This window comes from Empidonax traillii, unplaced genomic scaffold (genome assembly GCF_003031625.1).
Source record: "Empidonax traillii isolate 1590-97213 ecotype Southwest subspecies unplaced genomic scaffold, ASM303162v1 scaffold93:size1158651, whole genome shotgun sequence".
In the NCBI taxonomy this organism is placed as follows: Eukaryota; Metazoa; Chordata; class Aves; order Passeriformes; family Tyrannidae; genus Empidonax; species Empidonax traillii.
The window spans coordinates 622658-648903 of NW_020955286.1; the positions used below are offsets into that span (position 1 = coordinate 622658).

The 26246-nt window shown below is 38.3% G+C and overlaps 1 protein-coding gene across 1 annotated transcript in view; it reads left to right on the plus strand.

Moving 5' to 3' along the window:
* Positions 1-26246, plus strand: part of LOC114056470 (cytosolic phospholipase A2 epsilon-like) — a 44833-nt gene that overhangs the window by 2206 nt on the left and 16381 nt on the right. The window contains exons 2-6 of the mRNA XM_027881679.1: positions 8588-8689; positions 9023-9106; positions 16322-16397; positions 24679-24815; positions 25631-25759. Coding sequence (XP_027737480.1) covers positions 8588-8689; positions 9023-9106; positions 16322-16397; positions 24679-24815; positions 25631-25759 — 528 coding nt within the window. The remainder of the gene's footprint in view (positions 1-8587; positions 8690-9022; positions 9107-16321; positions 16398-24678; positions 24816-25630; positions 25760-26246) is intronic.

Below are 26246 nucleotides of genomic sequence, written 5' to 3' on the forward strand. Positions count from 1 at the left end.
TTTCCAAAACACTTACAAAAGTACTTAGAGTTTGAGACTGGTAAACTCTTAAAAATTCCTCAGAAGAAAACTTTTTTCAGTCATGTTTCTCACTGAGAACTAATTATAAAATCAGTTAGAAAAAAAAATTCCTAACCTTAGTAATATAGACTTTCTTTTCAATCTTTGTGTAACAAAATCTTACTATCTTTGCACAGTAGACTATTAGTAAAAATACCTACTGTTGCAGGATAGAACAGAATCTCCTTCTTCTTCTTGAAAAACACTATTTCCTACTGACTGGCTTCCAGAGATGCTTCAGGGCTTACCAAAATTGCTCATCACTTTTCAGGGAACCCCTGGCTAATGCTAACCCCAGAAAGATTTATTTTCCATGCAGTTACCTTGCATCACCATTTTACTGTCCCATGCACCTTACTGGTAGAACTTCCTGTAATTCCTTTGACATCCTTTGCAGCTTTATTGCACTCTAGTCACGTAGAGGCAGATCCAGTACCCTGCTTTGGAAGATGAAAATGTGCATTCATAGGACAGCACACATCAGTTTTGGCAACACACTACCATCACTTCTAAAACATATACTAAGATAAGTGAAGAATTTCTGTGCATAATCCAAATATAAGACTTTCCCAAAGCTTAATAGAAATAGATTTTAAAAAAAAAAAAGGAAAATAAAAAGAAAGGCACAATTATATCTATTAATAACAACTTCCAACAGCTTTCCTGTCCTTTTCCCCTGTTCTTTTATTTTCCATGTTTCTTAAGCTCTTCACTCAACCATATGGCTAGGCATTCAGTTCATGTGCAAGTGAGGTATGTCCCTCATTTCTGCCTTCATGCAAAGGGTTTCAGACATAATTTTTACTTCAAATATCCTTTGATATTTTTATACACATACACATGTATATAACACATACATATATGGAATTTGTCTGGGTGGAACCACCTGCTGTCCAGACATTAAATTGTACTAGTTAATGACTGTCCTAAGGCCAACTAATTACATATCAACAGTCTTTTTTTGGGAAAACACTCCCTTGTGTGGTGGAGTGCAGTTTTCAGTGGATAATTGCTATGTATGCTGAAAGTTATATGTAATATAAACATGCATATTAACAAATGCTGTACAAAATGTATGAAACATAGATGAAAAGAATGTGTGCAACTTGAAACCAACTCTTGATTTAAAATAGATATTACTATTAATTACTTCAGGAATGATGGAACATTTGGTGGGCGTGACTGCCAGCTCACATTTTGAGAAATAGTAAGAGAACCAGGAGTGGTAATATATGATAACTGGTTTTTAATTAGTCACATATTGTGCCCATTATGACAATGGCAGCCAAGGTAAACAAACTACTGGCACATTATCATATCTCTCTTACTACTTTTGAAAATTGGCACAATATTCACTTTCTTTAGATTTTCTGCAGTTTTGCAGTAACCCAGGAATTAAAATAGCTGAACCATAGACAGTCAAAAGTCTTAGACTATGTTTTAAGCACTAATTGGTAAGAAGGATCTCTGTTCAGTCTTAATATGTGTTGTATGACTATGCGTTGTAAAGCAGTTCATATTGGTTGATGAAACATGTAAAGTGTTTTCTTTCTGAACATGGAATAAAAATGTTTTATTAGCATTCCTACCTTAGCAGCATAAATAGTAATTATGTTTCTTTCTATATGAAGTAATTAAGTCCAGACCTTTGATAGCATTTTGCTTTAAGCTCATTTACACTTTCTTTATATTTGCACATATACATATGTATAGACATGCTTCCTAATATCACTCTTGGAAATGATGTTTTTTTTCTGTATTCTTTAAGTTTTGGGTTATGTTGCAAGCTTTGTATTTCCTATTTTCCCATGTACCACGCATTTCACATCCAGCTGCTGCCTTCTTATTAACTCCGAAAAAGTCTGGGTTTTTCAGCCAAAATAGCGAAATTGGGAAAGCTCATGTCTTACCACTGAGATTTCCTCACCTGCAGCAGGAACAAATTGTTACATCTTCAGAGACATCTTTTAGCTCACCCTGACCTTTCCTATTGTTTTTTAGCATGAAGCTGCAATGTTGACCTCCAAAGCAATAGAGATTTCTCCTTGTCAATCAAAAGTTTATTTACCGAGAGCCAGCCTGAGCTTATAATTGTCTTGGACTTGTGAAAATATAGGGAATAATTCGTTTGTTGTATCTGTGTAATGTGATCTAACTGAGTAGGTTTCAGTCATTGCATCACATAGGGTCAAAATATCAAAACCATGTGAGTGTTGCATGCAATAGCTGCTTTAGTAACATGTGCCTCCCTTACATTTATTATAATGGATATTCAGCAATGTTTGCCACTACAAATTTGTCTTTCTTTAATCTATGTCTTCTTGACCTGACCTAAGAGTCACGTTTGTCTTTGATGTCTGCGACTTTTAGCACAGTATCATGTTGCAATGGTGATTTAATTTAGCATGTAATAGGATGTACTTACATAGTTGTCTATCTCGATCTCCTGGAGAATGTTTCTTTCCTTACGCAGTGGAACACTTCCTTAAGATGTTTTGCAACTGTTTCTTTAAAGTCTTTTCATGTGGAGCTACTCACATAGTTTAATCTTTGTGATCAGCTCTTTTGTGAGTAAGTGGCCGCACTAGATTCCTGCACAGGTTTGTATTTTATTCAGTGGGAGCTTGTGGTATGACAATGAGACTCTTGCTTACCATCCCTAAATTCTCCTATACTTGGCTCCATAGACAACTGTGAAGCTTTTTGAACTCCCTAGAAATGGCTTTTTTTTTTAATCCATATGGACTCATGTATGTAGCATCCTGAGACTATGTCCCCTGAGCGGTTAGTATGAGGTATGTGAGATAGATAGCTCAGATAGCACAAAATGCAGCTTTGAAGGATGGCTATGTGACTCCCAACAGAGCCTGGGTTTGATAAGCACTGCTTATATGACATACCAGGTGGCCTGGAAAGGCTATCATTTCATATTTCCAGTGACAATGCACTGTATATAGGGCAGGATTGGCTGCCATGCGCACGGCTTCAGATTGCAAAATGAATCACGAGGCTTGAAGTCAACATGGCAATGAAAACACAGCTTCAGCACATGTGGAGAGATATTGGATTCAAGAGCTTCTGCAATAGCCAGGCCTTTCTCATACAGGGAAGACGCACCAGGAAATTCAGCACTGCAAGATGAGCTGGAGTGAGTACATCACCTAATCCTGTGCTTCCTCTTCCTCTTCAACCTGTAAGTGGGATGGGAAATGCCCACAGTGGCGGGCAGTATTTCTTCATCTGGGTATGCCTTACTAAAGATGTCCTTTTCCTAGAACTCATGTTTTCTCACCAGGGCTCTAATAGACTGCAGACAGCTACCTGCCCCAGCATGTGCAGGAGCAGGGAACTGTGTCTTTTAGGGCAGAATCTCTCACCTGTTTCTCTCCCTCTTGGTTAATTAAGAGAGAAGGATGTAATTCTCATGCAGTACTGCATCAGAGGTGGGCTCTGGTCTCATAGTGCACTGTGCTATCATCTTTTGTAAGAGAAAAGTTAAGAATTACAACAAATCCTGAGCCATTGCCTTGTTGATAAAATCAGTCTCTCGATGTTTCTGGAAACACTCTGGCTATGCCTTTCTTGGCTGAAAAGGCAGTGCACTCAGAAAGGTGCCACGGTCCCCTTTTGCACTGAGGAAGTAAAAGGGATCCTTCTTGCCAATGAGGAAGGCTTTGAGCAACTGCCAGAATCAGTGGCAAATCTGTCACCTGCATTGGGGTATGCTTGCTCTTGTTTGGGACTCTCAAATCACAGTCCTCTTGGGAAACCGCATTTTTCTCTCCAGTCAGGAAATGCACTCTGGTGACCAACAGATTTATGTATGAACTAGATTCTTACAATCAATGTACTTTATCCATTGGAGATAACTGCAATGAACACTGGAAATCTCAAGTTAATGATAGCATATGATGTGACATATATTAGACAAGAATAGCAAGCTCAAAGATGTACCTCATCGGCATACGCTGATTTTATTAAGATACAAAAATACCATTAACTTATTACAGCTGTAAATGTTCAGAAACCAGTTATTTCAGGATAAGTTGCTGTAGCAGTTCCTGTCTTTTAGTGTTTGATGGGAGACTATGGTGATGGTGGTAAGAACTAGAATCCCTGCAGGGCATGCCTGCATATTTAAGTTCCATGATAAAAAAACATTGGACTTGTGCATATGCACACATCTTCTACAAGTCAGATCAGAAGAGAGATTATGTTCTGTGATAGAATAAGCAGACCAAATGACCTTACAAATCTGAACTCCTGTCAGTATTTGTCCAGGACATTAAGTACTTCTTCAACTGTTTTTGAAATATTTTCTGAATTTACATTTCCTCTGAGTTTGGGTAAAGTTAGTTTAAACGTAACAACAAATATCTATACTTCGTATTTGTCATGGGTAGGAGCATACAGAACCCTCTGAAAAGCAATACAATACTCCCAGTATACAGAAACACTCCCTTGTCTGCTGATTTTACTTTATGGTTGAAATTTTATCAATCCATTTCACTTTTTCTGTCCTTATATCTTCATCATTTAGCAGTGGACTTGGCAGGATTAGGTTAATGATGGGACTCAATGATCTTAGAGCTCTCTTCCAGCCTGAAAAATTCTATTAATCTAGATTTGAATTATAGATAAATATATTTATGTATACCTTTTTCATTATTACATAAGTATTTATCCTATTCAAATAAAGGGCATATGGGTCACCAGCAGCAGCTATGGGGATCAGGCAAAGTTTCAGAGCCATTGCCATATTAAAACCTGATTCTTTTGAGTGATATTTGGCATTGCTGTCATGGGGATTGTTATGATCTCTTGATTTTCTGACATGAACTTGAGCATTTTTGCTTTTATTCAGGTGAGCCACCTTGTAATATTACTTTTAATGTCTGAAGTATCACACTGATGCACTGTAGCTTCATCTTGCTGTATCACTGAGGAGTAGAAGATGTCTGTTTCTAGTAAAAATACTCATCAGGAATACACCAGAAGGGCTTATAGTGAGGCTGGACTGTCCCTTTCTCCTGTGTTCCGGTAGGTGGTCTGTAAAATCTGAGAGGAAGATCTGCTGAAGTACATGATGTGCAAAAGCCCATGATACAGGGATGAGACATAAAGAAGAGTCTGTAGGCTGCAGAGAAACTGTGAGAGCTTCCCCCTGAAGAGAGGGATCATGAAGAATGATTGAGAAAAGTCAAAAGAAAGCACAAAATCTATCTGATCTTTTGTTCGTACTTAGCAGTCACTTCAATAAATCTTTAAATAATTATATCTGATCCAACCCATGTCTTTGAGCATTAATGTTAGAAATGGCCTAGCTCAGCAACTGGTTGTAATTTTAGAATGTGTTTATTGTAGTCTTAGACACCATCAGACTTGTCCAGAAAAAAAAAAAAAAGGCATTGCAGAAAAAAGCTTTAAATGACAATCAGTTCAAGGCAGAGCACTTTTGAGTGATCTGCATCTCACCAGCTGACAGACAGACTCCAAAATTACCATAAATGTAAATATCTAGGAGTGGCCCAGCATAGTTTCTCTGCTCCTTGAGCTGGACTAAGTGTATTATTTGACCACTGAGGCTCTGCCCTATAAGTCAGGAGTGCATTACCTTTAGGGAGTTGTTGCAGTGTCTCCTATCAGTCTTTCTCTGTGACATTCCCCATTAGTCCCAAACTTGTCTCAGATTCTTATAAAGCTGCTGCTGAACTTGCACAAATTGCAGCCTGGAGTTTCACAGAAAACCCAGCTTACTTTCTCCCTTACTGCACCTGGACATGAGCAACCGCAGTACAGCCTCTGCTTTATGAACAGCAGTCCCATGTCAGGCTGTCCACTTCATGATCACAGGGGCCTTAGGTGATACTGAATATGGCAGGAAGTTTGTACTTGTACTGATACTTGCCGCATTGAATTTTGCATTCTCTGCCACCCTGGTAATCCCAAAACCTCTTTGTTATTTGAATAAATCCCTGAGAGGATTTTTCATTTATATGCTAATAGAGCTTTTGCCCAAGGGTGTTTTGCAGCTTCACATTGCAACAGGGTGAATCATGTGCTAACAACAAAACCAAGTTCCTCAATGTCAGGTTCCTCAGCATCAGTAACTCTGGAAACAAGTGATTAAAGAGGACATACTGATTATTTAGGGTGGGATTCACCTCAGCTACCTTCAGACATTCAGAAGTTAGGTGTCAAGTATGACCTGGACCTTTGGGCTTCTCCAGAAGATTCCAGTATAGAGGAGTTTAGTCACTGCTTGTAGTTGCCATGCTTTCCTTTTTCTCCATTCAGTACAGAGGAAACAGAAGCAATCAGCTTCTACTACAAGTCTAACTTTTAGATGACTTAACAGTCAAATGTATCCTAAGTGCATGCCTTGTGACAAGGACATGTTTGACTCAAAAGGAATAGTGCTTCATAGCAAAAAGCAATTTTGAACCTTGAACTAATTTAGGAAATCCAGTACCAGTGTCAGCTTTGAGTCAAAGGTACCTTTGGCTGCCTCTGACTTGAGCCTAAAGAACAGGTATTTTATATGAGCAAGGACTGAGTCAAGAAAGAAAAGTTAGTTGTTAGGCAACAAGCAACTCTTAGTCAGCTTCCTAAAGGATGCTGGAGGCTTCTTCCCCCACCTCATTTCATTTTGTCTTAAAACCAAAGGTACACTATAATGATGTAAATAGAAACAGGATCTCATGCAAAAACCTCACACCCATTAGCTTCCATACATCACAGAAGCAAGACCTGGAGCTGATAGCCTTTGTGGAGCACAATTACAAAGAAATTGTAGCTAATATTCTCATTCCTTTGTTGTGGTTCTGTACCTCTTCTACAACTTCTACCAAGGATACAGATAGGCTGTAGCAGAAGAAACAGAAAATGTGTGTGGTTTTATGTGTACAGGTAATTTTCTCTAAATGGTTTCTGGTCACCTTTTTTACAGGAAAAAAGTCAGATTTTAAAACTTCTTTTACGGAAGTACAAGTGCTCATATTAAGCAAAGCATCAGCCAGAGCATGGGAGAGGTGTGTGACACTCCTTAAAATATTGCTATAGATCATCTAATTCTGGCTTCAATTAAGCAGTTTCTGTTCCATCAAGAAGTTTCAATACAATGAATATGAGAAAGGAAGCTCAAAGCAAATTTTTCACTTGCCCTTTGTGGCAAAATAAATGTGCTTATTTCATTAAACAACAATTAAAAAATATAATGAGTATATAAAATTAAACCTAAGAAATCAAACTTTTGGAAGGATGGAATACTGTATATAATGTCATCAGATTGTCTCATTATTCTTGTAACAACACCTTTTCATATTGATTCCTGCGTTCATATAAGAAAAGTATATAATGAGACTGCTAGAAGTGATTGGGTTTGTGTCTAGTTTCTGTCAGACAAGATCCTTGTACAAAACTCATTGCCACAGTCAGAGTGCTGTGATTTCATACTTACACCTGACTGTAAAAGGAAGCATCATGCTCTGTCATCCTATTAATCTCAAGTTCTTTCGTCAGCACTACTTTTAATCTTTTGGGAGGACTTTCAATACAAACATATGTATGCCTAATAATGCTTGCATAATGAATTAGAAAATTTAATCACTGAGCTTCCTACAGTTGTGCTGAGCATATGCAGATCCTCATGAGATTAAAAGAAAAGTAAATGTACACAATCAGTCAATTAAATTCCAATAATCTGCTAATAGTGCCTAGCTGGCTGGTGATTTGAATAAAATTACTCAGAAATCTGGATGTTTCTTGAATCAGAAAATGGCATTACTGTTTGTTGAAATACTTCATGATTTTTCAAGGTGAAATGTTTAAATCTAAATTTGTTAAGATGCATACTGTATTAAGTGTGAAGCCCAGAAATAAGTAACACACTTCAAATGAAAAAAATGATACATTGTGTTTTAGGGAGCAGAAAAATGTGGCTTATCAAGTCTTCTTTTATTTCTTTTGAAGCAGAATACTACAATAAAAACAAGCTGTGCACACAGAAACCATGATGCAACAGCATTTTTCAGGGAAAGTGTTCCTTCAGCGGAATTCTTATTATCTTCATACATAAATGTGTTCTTTCTAATGATCATCCCCACTGTTGTTTTTTTAAATTTATATTTTATTATGGAGTCAATCGTGCATGGAATTCAGGGTCTTTGTGTGGAGAAAACAAGTAGATGTGTTTATTAGACTATTATTATCCTCACTTTTAGAACATCACTGTAAGGCTGTTTCTCATAGATGATCTCTATCATATAATCAATCAGGGTATTACTGTTATTGCATTTCCACGAGCCCCCGGGTAGGAACCATCTGCTCTCTCAGTTCACTCTGCTCAGTCACAAGACCTGCAGATATGAACGTTCATACCCTACAGCAGACTTGCTCTTTGAACAAATAATGTGGGTGGGAAATTTTCCTGTTTCAGAAATCATGCAGGGGTGGAGCTCTGACTCAATGTAATAAAACACCTGTTCAGCAACTTCTGACACTCTTCAAGACTGAAAATTTGTTATAGGAGACACCGGCAACTGTGCAGCCTACTACTAAGGTGCCATTCACAGCAGCTGCTTTTAATGTAGCAGCGATCTCGATGGCATCAACCTCTGCCTTACCTCAGGTAAGTGGAAAACAGAACCAGCCTGAGTTTTTGATTCAGATTTGTCCCTGAACTACAACAGTTCGAGTGCACTGTTACCAGTAGGACATAAATCTCCAGGAAAACGAGATTGTCCTTTCTTGGATATTTGCAGCTACCAGGACTGGAGTCATTATCTTTCCATATAGCACAGCAACTGCTGCCACTTTCCTGGCACAACCATTTTATTCTCCACTATGAGGAGGTACAAATTGCCCATTCCACTCTGCAGTTACACACTGAGGAACTGAAATCAGTAGAAAAATTGATCTTTTCATCTCTCCTTTTCATTTCGTGTTCTTCTTCCCTCAGCAGCATTCAACCAGAAAATCAAGCCTCCTGGAAAATGAAGAAAGAAAAGGGATAATGCACTATGTAGCCTCAAGCGATGATGCTAAGGTACCATCTTCAACAAACTACAAATATGTGGGACTAAAGCAATATTTTTTTGAGAAGGGTAGGATATTTTTTCCCAAAAATTGGCTATTAAATATTCACATGCTTATTCAGAAATAAGAACATTTAATGAAAGAAAATTTTCTTTAGGTGAAACATCTCCATTCCATTATTTTTTTTATTCTATTCCTTTATCTATTTACACAAAGTGTGTTATTTTCATGGGTTTATTCCTGAGAAAAATTCCTTAATGAAAATGTTCTCAATTTTCTGTTAAAATGGGACTGACTTTGGCATTATTTTAATATCTATTGATCTAATGTAGCGTTAGCCCAGAACAAGTACAGAATGTTGCCAGAACTGTAGAGTCAGAGCATGGGCGTTGTTGATCCTTTGGGTTTGGGACATTAATGCCAGTTTCCACAAAAAATGCCCACTTTGATCACTGTACACCTCATCACAACAAAAGAACAACTCTAGCAACCTTTACAGGGCCCGTGACAGAGATTAATTGCATCAAACATGTAGCAGCTATATCAGTGATGATTTTTGTCTCTGCTCCTGATTAACTTGCAGCTGGCATTTTGTCAAGCTACCTCAAAGTAAAACATGGGTACTCTAAACAAAAAGAAAACTTACTTTTGATGACATCTTAAATGATGTGTGATTCAAGTGCCTATAGCTCATAGGTGAACTGTATTTTGATTCTTTTTTTTTTGTGTGTGTGTAATCAGACTTCCAAATCTACAGAAAACTACAAACACTGTTTTGATTATGTATGTCATAACCTTATCAAACTGATTGATCAAACTGATCTCTTGTTAACAGCATTCTGGCAGCTCCTAAAGATGGAAATTAGTGTACAAAAGGGTGAAAAACTACAAGTGGGGTATGAAACTTGATGTAAATGGCAAAGAGGCATAACCAAAACTGACATAGCATTTAGGTGTTCTCATTTTGCTCTGTGTGTGTGTCTGTGCTAAAGTTCACCAAGGGAGTGTACTTAAGCAGGAAAAGCAGCTATTGGGGAAAACAATGACCCAATCTCCTTAGCGGTTTTGTAATGATTTATTGCATTCATACTGAAGTTGTTGCTTTAGAACATCCATGGCTAAAAGCATCCAACCCTTCTTTACCACTTATGTTGTTACATTTACACAGAGATTGTTATAATCCATTCAAAAGCATATGTTTTTGAATGCACATAAAGTAACATAAAAAAAGAATTTTGTGGCCATAAACTCCTATATATAGGGGCTATGGAACCCTTTCCACAGCTTTAATGTATTATTTGTGCCATAATTTCTCTCTACTAAGGGAACTTCTGAAAGTTTTCTTTACTATCTGCAGGTGTTTAACAATGAAGACAATCTCAGACACTCTTGTTTGCCTCCTGGCTTTGAATATGTCTTCTCTCCTATGCAATAAAGCTTGGCAGAAAAATGGCATTAAAGGCACAGACTTGCCTGAGCTGGCCAATTTCTGCCTCTTACTGGCATTGAGTTTCCTGGGTAGCTTTCAGAATATTTGCCTGGATTTTTGCAAGTCATAGCTTGCCATCTTCAATAGGAGGATAATCATTAGTAGAGAGCTATTAGAAAGGATAACATGCTTGTAGCAGACCTTAAGCCTCAGAAGAAGTTAAGAGGGTATAGAGCTTTCCTTAATGTGAATGTTCAAACTTTTCCCAAGTACTTGCTTCAGTTTGAGAGAACTTTGCATAGCTGTGTGATAAACTGAATAATTACTGCATTTGGTTTAGAAAAACGTGCCTGGGGCTGAGCATGGAATTTAGCTGTGTCTCCTACCAAAGCCAAATATGCCCCACTACGCAATTTTCAGGAAAATGTACCTATCTTGTGAAACCTCTTTCTTATTTTAAAAGGGATAAGAGAACCAAGAGAATATCTCTTTAGCTTTACCAGGGACTCCTGAACTGACAGTTTGCCTTAAAGCATCTTACATATGAATACAGGAAAGATGAAACATATTAAAGGAAGTTCATAAATAGTTGTAAGTAAAGGAACCCATAGTTACAGAAATCTAGAAAGTTTATCACTGGATATTATTTGTTAGTGCATTGTCTTATACAGAATAATTACTTCTTTCAAAAAAAATTTTTAAAAGGGTATTTTCCTTGGGAAATTATCAATTTAAACAAATAGATGTTGGCTTATCACGTCTATGCACTGAAAACTGATACACAGTAATGCAAATAGCAAGAAACCAGGAAGCATAATCTCAGCTCAAGGTTAGTACTATTAACATAATGCAGAGAGTCTCACCAAAGTCTTCTGCTGTACCTAAAATCAGAAACAAGAGAACTAGGAGAATTTTTATCAGTTTTTGATTTCTGTAGCTGATAAACATTAAGTTATACCTAGTCCTTCAGTCCTTAACAGTTTGCAGGAAAACTAGAAAAAGCTGTGACATTACTTAGGGCCCTGTCACCCTTCCTTCTTAAAAAAAAAAAAAAAAAAAGGCATCTTGATTGAACTGTGTCATATAAGGTTACCTTTTACAAGGATAACAATGAGCCTTTAAGAGAGGATGCTCAGTCTGCCCATCACTCTGCAATTGCAGGGAGAAGTTCAGAGGTTACACAGATTTATCTTTGTTAATGAGAACTGCAAGAGGATTTACTCATTTGTGTACTGTAGATTCTCAAATTTTTGGTAATGCTTCCTTTATTCTAGGCATCAGGAGTTGCTCATGGCTTGGTATGGATTTTTAATATAACACAAATGATAATCAGCAGAGGCAGCATATTTGCTTTTTAGTTTATTAGCATTGTTCAATGTATTATTGCAATGACTAGAGGGGAAAAAAATATTAGTTGTATGACTTTCATTGATAGCACCAGGAACTTGAGCTTCAGTTACATGAAGATACTATTTGCTCTTTGAATTATCTGCAGTATTTGTCATGTCTGGCATTTGGCCATCAGGAAAATATTACAGAAAGTAACTTTTCATTAACTTCTCTGAGGAGGACATCTCAGAGGTTTCCTTTATAGTTAATAGTGAGTTAATAGTTTGCTTAATAGATAGCTCTTTTCAAAGGCACTGGCACCTCAAATTATTATTATCATGATCAATGAACATTGTTCTTCATTTTATGCCCTAAGGAGGGGATGAAAATGTTTTCTAGAACAGAGTTGGTTGTTTGTTTTTTTGTTTCCAAAGAACTTTGATTTCTATAATATGGCCATCTGAGTGTCATACTGAGAGGTGGAGTTTGACATTTCAGGATACAGACTGGTTCTGTGTGCTATGAAAAACGTTTTCTAACTAGTAAAAATGATGAGGATATGGAGATAAAACTAGTATTTTCATTATTCCTTCAAATTTAAAGTAATCATGTTCTTGGGGAAAGACAAATAGCAGAAGGGATTTTGCTAATAAACCACGTTGACCCAATGAATAGACCCAGAGAACAAGGCTCAGGCTGAGGGAAAATCAGCTATGACTTGCCTGACTCCATGTTCTCTGCCACAAAACACACTGAATGTATCTTTCAGGTTCCCATCACCAGCTCTTTCCTCTCTTCTTAATGGTCTTTGTTCCATGACTGAATGTTGAGTCTGCTCTGGCTGGCATAGCCAGTGCCATGCTCTCACAGGACTCTCTAGAGCACTACAGTGAGATTTCCTCCTAGTACACAGTTTACATACACAGCTCACACTTGGTTTTTGCTTACGCAGCCCCTGCTTAGAGCTTTCCTCCTGGAGGTGAGAAATAATTCTTGCTTTTTACTCAATCAAATTTCTAATCTGTACATTTGGGCCGATTAGGCTCTCTGCCGTATTGTTCCCTTGTTGAGCTCTTAAAATTTAAATAAAATCCTGCTTTTTGCACCAAGCCATATTCCTGTGACACCAAATATAACCATCCATTTTCTCGCCATGATTCTACAAAAATAAGGTGTTTGAAGCCTTGCATAATCTTTGACACTGTCTAATCTGTGTCATTCTTTACTGTTCTTCATAGAAACACATGGATATGTTCTCATGTTTTGTTTAGTTGTTTTGGGGTTTTTTCCCTTCTTAATATAGCCCTCCCATACTCTTTTGTCAGTTTGTTTTCATTTGCATGCAAACTACGAGGGTTTTGTGGTGCATTCGTCCCACAGCCTCTGCTTTAGTCTGCTGCAATGACCCTCAGGTACAAGCACACAAACAGTGCTTGGCAAAAGTGTGACTTTGCAGAAGACCCACTTTTATTTCTGTTTCTGTCATTCTACTTACATAGTCATAGTAGTCCATACACAACTCTTTAGTTAGTCATAGTAGTTCATACACAAATCTTTAAAAACACATGTTCCAAAATGCTGGCTGAAGGACTGGTGCCATTAAAGAAGGCTAAGATATCAGCAGTTCCTTTAACTCTTTCCATTATTTATCCTAATATATGTCTGCCAAAGTTTTTTATGTATTTTTCTAACTGGAGTACTTATAGAAAAAAAGGACAAACCCAATGAGTGTTTGCTCTTTTAAGGACAAAACAGTTTGAGGTAAGTAGACATGGAGTTGTTCCTTGTGGATGGAAGAGGAATTGTCTAACAATATTGGTTGAAAAAATATTGTGGAGCTGGCTCAGCCTGTGTCCTGACAATGTTGAGATGTTAATTCCCCTGTTTAGAACACAACCCTATAAAAAATCCTGTGCCCTACCCAGTTTTTCAGTTTTGGAATACACCTACCCAGAAGACAAGATATTCTACACCTTGCATCCTGATAAAGAGAATGCATTTATTTGGCACTAAGCCCTCTGGTTTTGAGTGTGTTGCTTTTGTAGCTCACAGCAAAAAGTATTAGCATTTTTAACTGGTCAACTCATGGAAAACATTCTGACATTGCAATTCCTGGCTATAAGCTTGAGCACACGTGCAAAGCTTTCTGGTTATTAAAATAATAAAAAGGCACTGGCTAACATCTTTTTAAAGTGTCTTTCAATTGTCCAGCATTTTATAAAAAATTCAATCTTGCCACTTCACTGGATTACTTCATAGCCTGAGAATTACTGCATTTTTTTGCAAATTCCTTTTATGACCTTCATGTCTTTCCTTCTCAAAGGGATAGAAATTGTTTGGGAGGTTAAGCAAATTTTGTCATGATGAGTTCCTTGTAGTACAATGCTTTACACACTTCAGCTGGTGTACTGTCTTGTCTCACTGATTTCTTATACTTTGACCTTTTTACCAGTCTTCGACATTTGTCACAGTAGCAGCATGTCTGTATGTGCTTTGCCTTATTTCACTCAGGAGTTTCTCCTAGTTATTTTATTTGAAGTTTCTCAGAAAATAGATAACATCTCCCAATTATCTCATCATCTTCCACCAGCACTCTATTTACTTCAGATAACGTTTTCAAAGTTTTGGTCATCAGCTTTCACAACAGCTTCTTTCTTTGGTCACCTCTTCATGTTGTTGGTGTTTTGTGAGGTGACCTTACTAAGAATTACTGAGCTATTTGTCTTCTGCCATTACCTCAACTTCTCCTTGAGCTCTTTGTGAATACCATCAGGCCTCCACTGAAGTGGCCTCCTTATTGCCTGATGCCAATATGTACTGTGCCTTCAGTATTGTTTGGCTGAATTTTTTTTTTCCAAATCCAAAAGTGTCATCATAGTGAGTTTGATCATTTAATCACTTCCAAAGACCCTCGCTATTAGAATTGCAAACTAACACTTCTCAGTTCCTAAACCTGCCTCATTTTAATGCCATAACATTTTGTTTTGATTATGCTTTGTTCAGAAGTCCTTAAAGAAGTTTCTTAGTACTTCATAACCTATCTCAAGATGACTTTTTCACATATATATTATATTATTTATAGATATACTATTTATACTTTCCCCTCTTATTGGAAATATCCAATTCACAATCTGCTTATAACATATTTGTACGCAGATTAATGCTCTTCATGCAGCAGAAGTAGTCCGACCTCAGGATATGACAGAGTTTGCATTTTCTTTCTTGTGCAGAACTTCACCCTCTGACATTCACTGCGGTCATTCTGTGTTACCCCTTTTATTAAACAAGACCTGTTCCTACTATAATCATACATCAACTTGGGAACTTAGTACTCGATACATTCTGAAATTCCTGAAATTCCTCATTTTCATCTGCTTCTGTTCCTAAACAGTGATACAGGTAGCCATCCCCACTGCTGATTTGCCCTTTTCATACAGGCTCTTGCGTACAACCACGGTGCAACACTCTTCCCTTTCTATAAACTTGAGCTATTTTGATAAATTTTCCACACCTGTTGCCGCACCCAGGGTATCAATATAACCATCTGTGCTGTGGCCATATTAAGCTTTGCCTATTTTCTACCCCTTTCTGCCAATACCCTGCTTGCTCTAGCTGCTGCTAATGGACATGATGAGCATGTTCTCTGAAGATGTAAAATCCAGAAAGCACACTTGATTGTCACAACTTTTGCAGACTAAAGTGGTCAGGCCTGGCACCTTCAACAAGGAATTGGAGACAGCCTTCTTTGAAATTAAGGATTGTACTCCAATCTGTGTACTTCATTATACTACTGCACATATGTGAATCAGATAAGCACATTTGGGAAGGAAAATTTGTGTTCCCACAAAGCAAGCTGGAAATGTTTGTCCAAACCTGTGTACTGTGTATGTCCTGAGACAATCCCTAAGGTGCTAACACTTATCCTTAGACACCTCCCTGTCATGAAAATTATTCTTTTAAAAAACAAGCAAGAAAAGGAAAAAGACCAATCTTTTTTTCCTCTCTCCAGTTATCCAATCATTGCATTAAAAGCAGAAACTTTTATATAGGCCTTGATTCTATCTACAGCACAACATAGGCTGCCAGCCAAACAAATTTAAGCATCTCTAGTTTGTGAATTCACTGAATTTTGTCGTCATATTGGATGCTGGTGGTCATGTGTATGATTTAATACAGCTTGCTAACTGAACTTTCTCAGCTTATTTAACCTGTCTCCACTTTCCTACTCACCCTCTTCCATGTCTTCTGTTTGTATGCTTAGATAACTCTAGTCTTTAGGGTTCAATGAAATTTGTGAAGAAAGGGCGTTTTGCCGCCTCTTGCATTTTTGCTGTGATGCCAACTTGAAGAGAGAGCTTTAGCAGAATCTGGGTTCTTTTCAGTGTTTGGTTGTCATTACAATCACTTATTCAAAACTTTAAAATACATCTCCTTTATTTTTGTTTTGTTTTGTTTTATTTTTTTTAGCAGGAAGAAATGACACCTTACTCCTTGCTCACTGTGAGAATCATAAAGTTGAAAAATGCTCATCAGGCAGATTTTTGTAAGTATCAGATTTTCTTGTTGACATTACACAGTTCTTAAATTACCGGTTTAGCCTCTGATTGTGCTAGATACTGTAAATCACACTAGCTAAGAAATCACAATCAAAGGCAATTTCTGCCACAGAATCTCTATTTACAATTTCAGAGGTTTATTGGGTTGTTTGCTTTTTTTCTTTACATTACTTATCTAACAAGTTGTCTATATCAGAGGTGTAAAAATATCTTAACATCAGTTTTAATATACAGATGTTCATATTCCATGTCCATGACAAATGCATAGAATATAGAGCTGAAATCCTTACACATCAGTCCCTCTAAATTCTTTGCTCTAAAGAGCCCTGCCACATCTCAGAAGTCAAGTGAGGTATCTTGTGTACATGTCTGAGCATCCGAGCATTACAGCATCATAACATCAGCCACATTGTAATGGATGTTTCTGACTCTTGACCCTAAGTGAAAGATATCTAACAGAAATCTTCTGGAGACGGTAGTACATGATATGTTACAGCTCACATGCAAAGCACTCTGAAAATGTGTGATATTTGGCCAGCCCTTACCTGGTGGTCTACATTCACAGAGGCTTTCCTCTGGAGAATTTTCTCCTGCCATTCCTAGATGTGTCTCATGAATTTGACACATCACTAATGACTACAGTTTTACATATCTCTTTATCGTACGTCAATCTCTTGTTTTGCATTTTCTTTCCTTTTTGGGAGATCATGATGAAGTTTGCTGAAGCCATAATATCCTACAGATAAAAGTCTCACCATCTGTATGTATTCCACTCTCTTTGATGTTTCAAAAACATGAATGTCACTACTGCCAATTTTCCAGTCCAGTGGAGAGAAGCGTTCAGCTCACATAGTCTGTAATATTGTGTTTCAGAGAATAGAAAAGGACAGCAAAGAAGGTCAAAATAATTTCTATTCCTGTTGATAGCTATGAAGCATCAGCAGGATAGCATGTATGTACAAGACCTCACCTTCAATCCTTTGAAGTGCTGATTTAATTTCTGTCAGTATCGCCTTTGGTCTATCATGGAAGTTGAATTACAAGATAAGATCCATGATTCAGCGGCTTACGCAAAGGGATTGCACAAAGTAAAATGATGCTGCATTCTCAGAAATAGTATTACTTGTCCTTCATCCTGAGGACAGTGTGGTTTCTGAGAAAGTCTTGCTTAGTGATATGGAGACATTTTGAGAATTCCCATTATCAGCAAAATGTACATCCCTTGAGTAGGACTCAAGATGCATGGGCTCTGTCAATAGACTTTTTGTATAAGAAGTTTAAGTACATTTATACACCCAAACACTCTATGCCTCTGTTGCCCTGTTTACAAAACATGAATAACCAAATACCTTCTCCCACACATTTTGTCTCTCTTATCTATTTAGGTGATGTGCTCATTTTGAATTTTTTATTATGTGTAGAGGGATTCCAATTTAAGATTTGAGGCAAGGCCTAGAAACACTGAGAAGTATCTTCAGATTCTCTTGTTAATTATTGGTAAATCAGATCTAGAGAACAGCAGGTAAGAAAAGTATGTCTTTTCTGTCTGTTAGTAATTCCTCCAGGTACTCCGTGACTTCTTAAGGATGTCATATCAAAATGAAGCACTTTAAACCAGCATGCTATTGAACAAGGAAGATAAACAAATATTAGATAGCTCTTCGTTAACTGAGCAGCAACCTTTGAAAGCCTGTGCTTTCAAAGAAGCTGGAGTCTCAAAGGAAAAATAGTGATACGATGTGATTTAAATACTTCAGTACAGTGCCAAAAAGATATATTGTACCTTTTAAGTGATTGAATTTGCACTGATACTGATGTACTTTCAGCTTAATGTTTTGGTTTTAACATTTGTATGCATTTGAAGTATCAGAGAAGTAATATAACTAAATGTGCTAGTGTGTGCTAATGAAAACTAGAAAATTATGTTTACCTAGTCTTTTCTCAGCAACGTAATCTTTCTTCTGGAAAACTGATAATAAGCAGCTGATACAGGTGCTATCTGACTGTGACATACCTGTGAAAGACTGATAATTTTTTTTAATAACGTATTTCAGATTTCCCTATATTTCCATCTTCCCTCTATCAAGTCTAGGAACAAGCCACCTTTCCAAAAAAGTGCAGCAGATTCTTTGACATGCTTTTTCTGTCTGCGTGCTGACTTCCCATCTTTCTTGGCATTTGCAATTATCTGCTTGCTAGAGTTTCTGTTCATTTCATTTTGGCTAAAAAATGCTCCATTCCACATTTTTCTCTCAGTTTGTGGCAAGTACTGCCACACTAGGTCCTTTGGTCACAACGTTTCTATATTTCTCCCTGACTTACTTACCAAATCTTGGCTTTGTGGAATGCCACTTCTATATATGTCCACTGACATGTGCACCCAACTTAATCTTGGCTGTTTTGTAAACTCACATGTCAAGATCCATGGGATGTGTGTTTCACAAGCCTGGGATGAAGTCCCAGCTTATCCTGAAATCTAATGTTACACCTTTGCCTGTAGACAGCACTTGCTGGTGGAGTTTGGTGCACAAAGAAAAGAATTAAACCAAAAAGAATGCAGCTTACCCCTCAATGGATCAATTAACCTTTTTCATATACCTACTGTCGCTCTACCACTTTTGCAGTCTCCTCTATACTTAGATGATGTTCCACTCCAACATTTGTTTTGTAAATATTTCATATAACTGGTTTCTGTCTTGCCTTATCTTATCATGCAAATGCTCTTGGCAGACCTGAGCTAATTATTTTCCACTGTACTCCTAAATAACCTTTATGCCAAGCAGTAGTCATGGGTCAGACTCAAATATTTCTGGCACTCCCTGTCCTCACTGTGAGCTCTAGAGAGGAGGGTGCCCAGATAAGATCACTAACACTCATCCTGCTGCCCTGCAGGCACTGGGTGTCATCACCAGGCTCCAATGCTGTATGCAGTTAGGCTGTGAAGGTGCTGGGCATACTAGAAAGGAATCAATTCGGTTGAAGTTTATGGGTCTCTCATAGTCTGGCATCTGCTTTGTGGTAGCATTTGTGTCTCCTCAGTCTGGAGCTGCAGACAGCCTTGGATAAAAGAATTACTTTTTAGGTCATCGGTGTGTCCATTTGCTCCTTCTCAGCTGGAGGTCAATGCCAAGGGCCTTTACAAAAGCTCATCCTAACTCTATTAATAGCACCACTTCTTCTACAGAATTCCCCATATGTGGGAGGAATATCTGGCAAGGATGAGGTGTCAAGGAAAATTGTGTATTAGCTGCTTTCCTTGCTGCTAACACCCCTTCCAGTGACTCTGCTTCCCAAAAGAATGAGAAGAGATCCAGGTGATGGGAGAGGAGGACCATGGTGGCACAGGCTCTCCAACATCTTCCAGCTGCTCTCCTTAAACAAATGAGTTATTGGGTGACCACACAGAGCTGCACCAAGCCTGGCCCACCTTCACCGTCATTAATGTTTACTTGTTTTGTGGCAGCCCCTAAATCCCACAGCTGAAGCTGACACCTTACCTTGCTCCCACGGACAAACAGACCATCAGTGAGGGGATCAGCCTCATCTGGCATGCCTGAAGCCCAAGCGCTAAGAGAGGAGATTTGCCCTGAGATGCTGCAAGTGGGAGGAAGCCTCTCCCAGGTCCTTAGACAACACAGGTGATAGACCTGCAGTGCTGTGGTCTCTCCACCACTACTTAGTGCCTTGTGAAAGAGCAAAACTCTGTAGGACTCCACTGGCTCACACATGATCCTGAAGACCTGAGTAAAGAGGTCTCTGTGACAATACTGCTCTCTGAAACTCTTGCAGCCTACATGGGTACTAGCTGATTCCACATTCCAAGAGCTGATCTTTGCTGCTGGAGAGTATGTTCAGGCTCACTAACGCAGATGGGGTGAAGAGTGATGGTGTCAGGTCTGGTTTGACATACTTGGCCTCAACGGTGCTGAGTGTTAGCAATACTCGGCCTGGACTGCAGAGGTGAATCTGAGATGTGTGTCCAACGAGAAATTACTTGGAGTGAGTTTCAGGCTGACAGGTGCTTTTTTCTGCGAGACAGTAACTTCTCTGAGAGGATTTGTCTTGCCAGATCAAGAGGCTGTGGGTAGAGGCATCCCTGTGCTGCAGTAGTTAGGAGCTGAGGTAAGAAACTTACAATCTTAGATTGTGACTGGAAACGTGACTGTGCTTATTAGGTATATTTTGTAACTGTAGAAATCAGGAGCATGTGGAAGCTATGCCAACTGTGGAAAGAAACCTGCCAGTCTTAACTGGGAAGTCAGAACAATCATTGTTCTCCCTCTACTCTTCCTTTTTAGATCTTCCTCTCATTTCAGATCTTCCTTTCTTTTTCAGATCTTCCTTTCATTTTTCATCTTTGGATGAAGAGCAACCTTGCATATATATAAAGGAGGAGCTCAGAGACTTTGTCCTCTAACAGCTTATGAAATTATTTTGTGGAAGCTCTTATTTTCTCCTTTCAGAAGAAATGAGTCAGTTCTGGGGTGATACACTTGGAGTCTTTGCAAATCAGAGTGGTTCTCCAGAGATATTAGGGGCTATTATTGCTACAGAAAAGAAGCACAAGCAAATTAGGTAGAGTACAGCTAGTGCAGGTTATACTAATGGCCCTACCACAAAAATGCAAGTGGTGCTGGTGGGAGCACAGTGGTGCAGGAGGGAGAGGTGACCTAGGGTGCGAAAGCTTTGTGCTGTGACTGCAACAGGTACTGCACCCACTGAATCTGCTCCAGAGAGAAAATCCTACTTTGCCACTTGACTTAAATGGCTGGACAGGGTGGAGGACTCATATGGGGACTCTGTTCACCCCTGGTAAAGGACATCACTGATTAAGCATGGTAGATCTACAAGCTTTCGTTATTTCCATTAGCAAGTTAAAGAGAGCAATACTGTGCTTACAGATGAGTGTTGCACCTGGATACTTGTAGAGGACTGAGTTCAGTTTAAATCTTCTCTCAGATAGACGGCAGTAGAAGGTAACTTCTTAATATTGTTTTATTGTATTATGCCGGAGAGGGAAAATGTTCTCAGACACCATGTCCAATGATTGAGAAATGGGAGTGGCTCTCCTCCTTCTTTTGGGTGAACTGCAGTAAACTGGAATTCAAGGGGAACCTGTCTGTGCAGGTGGAGAGGATTTCACTAGGAGAAAATTATTTCTTTGTTTTGATGTTATGAAATGCAGTAATAGGACAGATGGGATTTTACAGTTTGCATTCATTGTTCTTATAAGACTAATTTTTCTTATATGCTTTGCTTTTCAGTGCTGTAATTTCCTTCTTACTTGTGATGGAGATGAATGATTTTAGCATGTGACGGTTCATTTCAGGTACAGCTCACAGGACTGTACTGTCAAAGAGTAGCAAGTAGACAGCTGCAGTTTTGAACTGCTTGTTTTGGTCTTGTATTTTTAGCCTGTCTTTAGCTTGATGACAGAGATGAGAAACAGTCCCACTAACATACAAATTGAATTAGAAGTTAAAAACTGTGAAAGAATATCAGAGTCACTTTGTGCTGACTTTCAAAGAGACTGTGAGTTGAGAAGTCTCAGCATGCACATGAGGGTGACATTATGTCATCAGGTAATGAAGTTGCAACACGTGCACTAAAGTGAGGGCCTGGCATGGCATGGAACTGCTAATGAAGCCCAGCAACTGCATTACAACTGGAGTATTAAGAAAATGCAAATATAATTTTTTTTTATTAGCTCCCAGGTAGCAATGAATAAAATGGAACAATTTCAGTAGCTTTCTTATACACTTTTTTCAGGGATAAGAGGGAGCAATATAAGCCAGTTAGCCATTTCAAGGGTTCCCATCTAATGAGGATATCATAGTTTTCATAGTATTCAGCAGACATTTGACTCTCCTGTTATTTGATTTCTTTCACTGTTTAGCCTGGGTTCAAATGACCTATCACTTTTAAAGAAAAGCATAAGCTCAGGTAAAGTCACAGCATGAGGATACTGCTTGTCATGTAAAAGGTGGGAGTTCAGATTTTTGCCATCAGTCCCCCAGGAAAGCTGAGACCCTGGTGTCCAACAGTCTGCCAGTGTCTCGTAAGGAAACACTTCACCAACAGATTCACAAGTTTGGAGGGTACCTCAACCTCCCTTGTTAGGGAGAACTCCACAGAGCCAGGACCCCTCAGTAGGCTCATGCTTAACCAGGTGTCCACTGACATGCACAGGTCCCTCTCTGCAGAGCTGCTTTCCAGCTGGTCAGCCCTCAGCCCCTCCTGGGGCACGGGGTTATATCTCCTCATGTGAAGGACTTTGCATTTCCCTTGATAAACTTCATGAGGCCCATGTTGGCACAGTTCATCTGGACAAGCCTGTCCAGATTCTTCTGAATGACAGCCTCCAGCTGAACTTTGTGCTGCTGATCACCATCCTTTGAGCCTGGAAGTTTTTAGTCTACCTCATAGTCCTTTATCTATCATGTACTTCATCAGTTTGACAAAGATCCCTTCTAACTCAGAATATTCTGTGATTCTGTAATTGTCAATAGCTTATTTTACTTAAATATTTATGAAATCAACACACATATGGAAAGATAACTTTAGAAAGTAGCCTCATGAAAATATTTTGTCAAAGAAAACACTCCAGAATGTCAGTAAATTCCAGACAAAACAGTAACAAAAGACATTCATAAATGCTGTGGCTGTCCGTTCATGCTTGGCTCAGTGTTTTAGTATTGTCATCTTTCTCAGTTCTATCATGAGTCTTGTTTTATACACTGTGTGGTGGAAAGTTGGAATTTAATATCAGGCTAAAGCATTTTGGCTTTCATTAAGAAAAAAAAAGAAAGGTAAAAAAGTATTGGCCTTTGCAACTACAGCAAAAATATAGAAATGAGCCCTTCCTGCACCTTATGATGGCTAGAAACTAAAAATGAGAGAAATTATGTCTCAGATCAGTTCAGAAATGTCAGTTTCTGTAGTATGTCCCATTTCAGCCTCTTTAGTGATTTTGGGGATGTTTTGGGAACACTTGAGTTTGGCAGTGGTAAGTGCTCTCATTAATGGCAAGAGGGATTGTCCAGATGCCCTGAAGCTATATTTAGTTCTTGGCTATTGTACAGGCTTCCTTATGAGCTCTTGAGAAACTCTGTAGATCAGAGGCAGTGATACCACTTATCAGGACGAGCACATCACAGCTCAGCAAGCTGTCAGACAGCACAATGAGGAGAGGTGGTTCAGTTATGAGACAGAGCAGTAATCAGAGCCCTCCTTCTTATAGTAAATTGACTATTATTATGTTGAATATATCATAAATAACATTATAATAATTATAATAATTAAATAATAAATAATAAAGGATAAGTAGTAATATTATATTAAAGTCAATTATTATTCTGTCACTTCCATTATGTTAAAATCTAAGATCCTGAAATGTTGTCATTGAAAATACTTTCAAAGACTGAAAGGCAATTTACTACCTTCTTGAGAGAAAACTCATGGCAATGTCAAGAAATTCCTTCAGATTCAGCATGAATTGTTACACAGGAGTCTTCTTGCCTGATAGTCATCCTTCTCTGGAGATGTCGCAGTCACAAGGTTTCTGGATTTCAGGCAACATGTTATTTTTAGACAAAATATCCCAAAGCAGCACATCTAATATCCTGAACAAAGATACCAGCATAAACTCTCTTTAAACCTTGAGCAGCTGCCGCAAGACCTGTGCCTACTAACCTCCTGAAGCAGCAACTGTACTGCTGGTAGGCCTCTCCCTTCCCACCCCACCTAGGGAGACAATGATCTGATCAGAGTAAATTGAATAATTAATTTTCCATCATGAAGAGTACCAGATACACCATATATTTACTATCTGAATCAGACTCAAACCTGATTCTTTTAAGATTTCTCACAAAGTTAAATTGCCTCAGAGACAATTTATGCACAATCCCTCTCAGGGTCTGAAGCTCACACTGTGCTTCCTCTGTCACAGTTTCTCCTACCCAATTTTGTTGATAAGGAGCAATACAAAACTCCTGGTTAAACACATTATCCACTAGCTCGGACTGTATTTTTAATTTTAATGTGTGAGATTATGCACAGTTATTTGAATACACAGCTTATTAAAAATAGTGTTATGATAAGCAAATTAATTTTATCCAGCTATGTGATTTCTATCTTTCTGGTTTGCCCTATGTGTATGAGAAAGAACTGGCCATTTCTCATCCATGTTCAAGATATGGAGCATTTAAATGTTTCCACTGCTTGTGTCGTGGTTCTTCTGACAGATATTTTGTGCCTATATTTCTATAGTAAGCCAATCTGATTGCTATGTGAGCCTCTGGTTGCCAACTGCTTCAGATGAAAAACTCCACACCAAAACCATCAAAAACTGCAGAAATCCTGTGTGGAATGAAAGTTTCTACTTCCGGATACAGAGACAAGTCAAGGTACACAAACCAAAACCTCTCTTCTTCATTTTGTCTCTATGTAGCATCTTTCAGTTTAGAGCAAAACAGAAGGTTGTGCCTTCTAATGCCTTTCTGAGTTTACTTAAAATTCTCCATGCAAGCTGGAGCAAAACAGTTCTGGCTTTTGCTGGAATCCACTTTACTCTCAACAGTTAGTTGTTATTTATATATGGGTAATGTGAGTCTGACATCCTTGGGGAAGGATAACAGAAACAATGACAGTTACAGCAGAGAGAAATTATGAAAGGGAAATATAAAATCACACTATAACAGAAAAACATATCTTTTCCTGAGAAGACATAAAACAATGACATATCAATGCCAGGAATCTGCCAAATTCTAGTAAGATGATGATCTTTACTCAATTCGCTGCTGATGGTTACACTACACTCAAATGCCTGTGAACAGGTGGCTGAAAGCAGAATGAATGTCCAAGGATCTGGAAAGGTGACTATTGATATGAAATGTCCCTTAATGCCCCTGTTGATAGGAAACAATATAGGAATATGGCAATCCATATTCCTCCCTAAAAGATTGCATTTTTCATGAGAGCTACTTAAAAGCATAAAAGGTGACCAGAAGGATATCTCAGTTCAGCCTTAACTGATGAGACTAAGATCTATGTCTTATAAAGCAGATAATACTCACTTTCTTATTCTTCCTTGTGACATTTTTTCATCAAAATTTTTTTATTTCCTCTCTGTAAAACAGGAGCTAAACCTGCAAGAGCAGAAGAATATTACACTTTTTGAGTACATGCTAATGAATTGGATGTTTTTCATTTCTTTTCCCAGAATGTTCTGGAAATTACTGTTTCTGATGATGATATTATTCATGATGATGACCAAGCAATTGTGCTTTTTGATGTAGCTAAAATCCCCCTTGGGGAAAGAGTGTTTACAACATTCCCACTAAATCCACAGGTAAGAGTTCAGTCAGACATTTAGTACATCTTAAGTCCATTCTCTCCCCTCTGATTAAAAAGGTGTTCTGTCTCTTCTGTCTTTTACCACCAGGACCAAATTGGTAGTAAAAATGTACCAAAATTTACTAAAATCCTGGAAATTGCACACCAGTGACAAAACAAATTCCTTTTGTTTTCCTCTGGCACAGGTCATGGCCAAAATCCCAAGCCCCAATGCAGATGCAATTTTAGGGAAGCTTTGCACTCTTAATAATGTGATATAAAATTTATCTAATTCTTACAAAGACTGTGAAGAGAAAAAAGAAACAAGGACAGGAAAATGGCTTGTTTCCACAATATTTTACTAAACATTAAGTCTTATCATATCATGTTCAGCACATGGCAAAGACAAAGGTTTAGTAGGGAGACTTGTAAGCACCAAACACCCTTTGTTCTCCCAGTACAATTGAAATCTTATCCTTGGTGAAGACAAAGCAGTCTCTGTC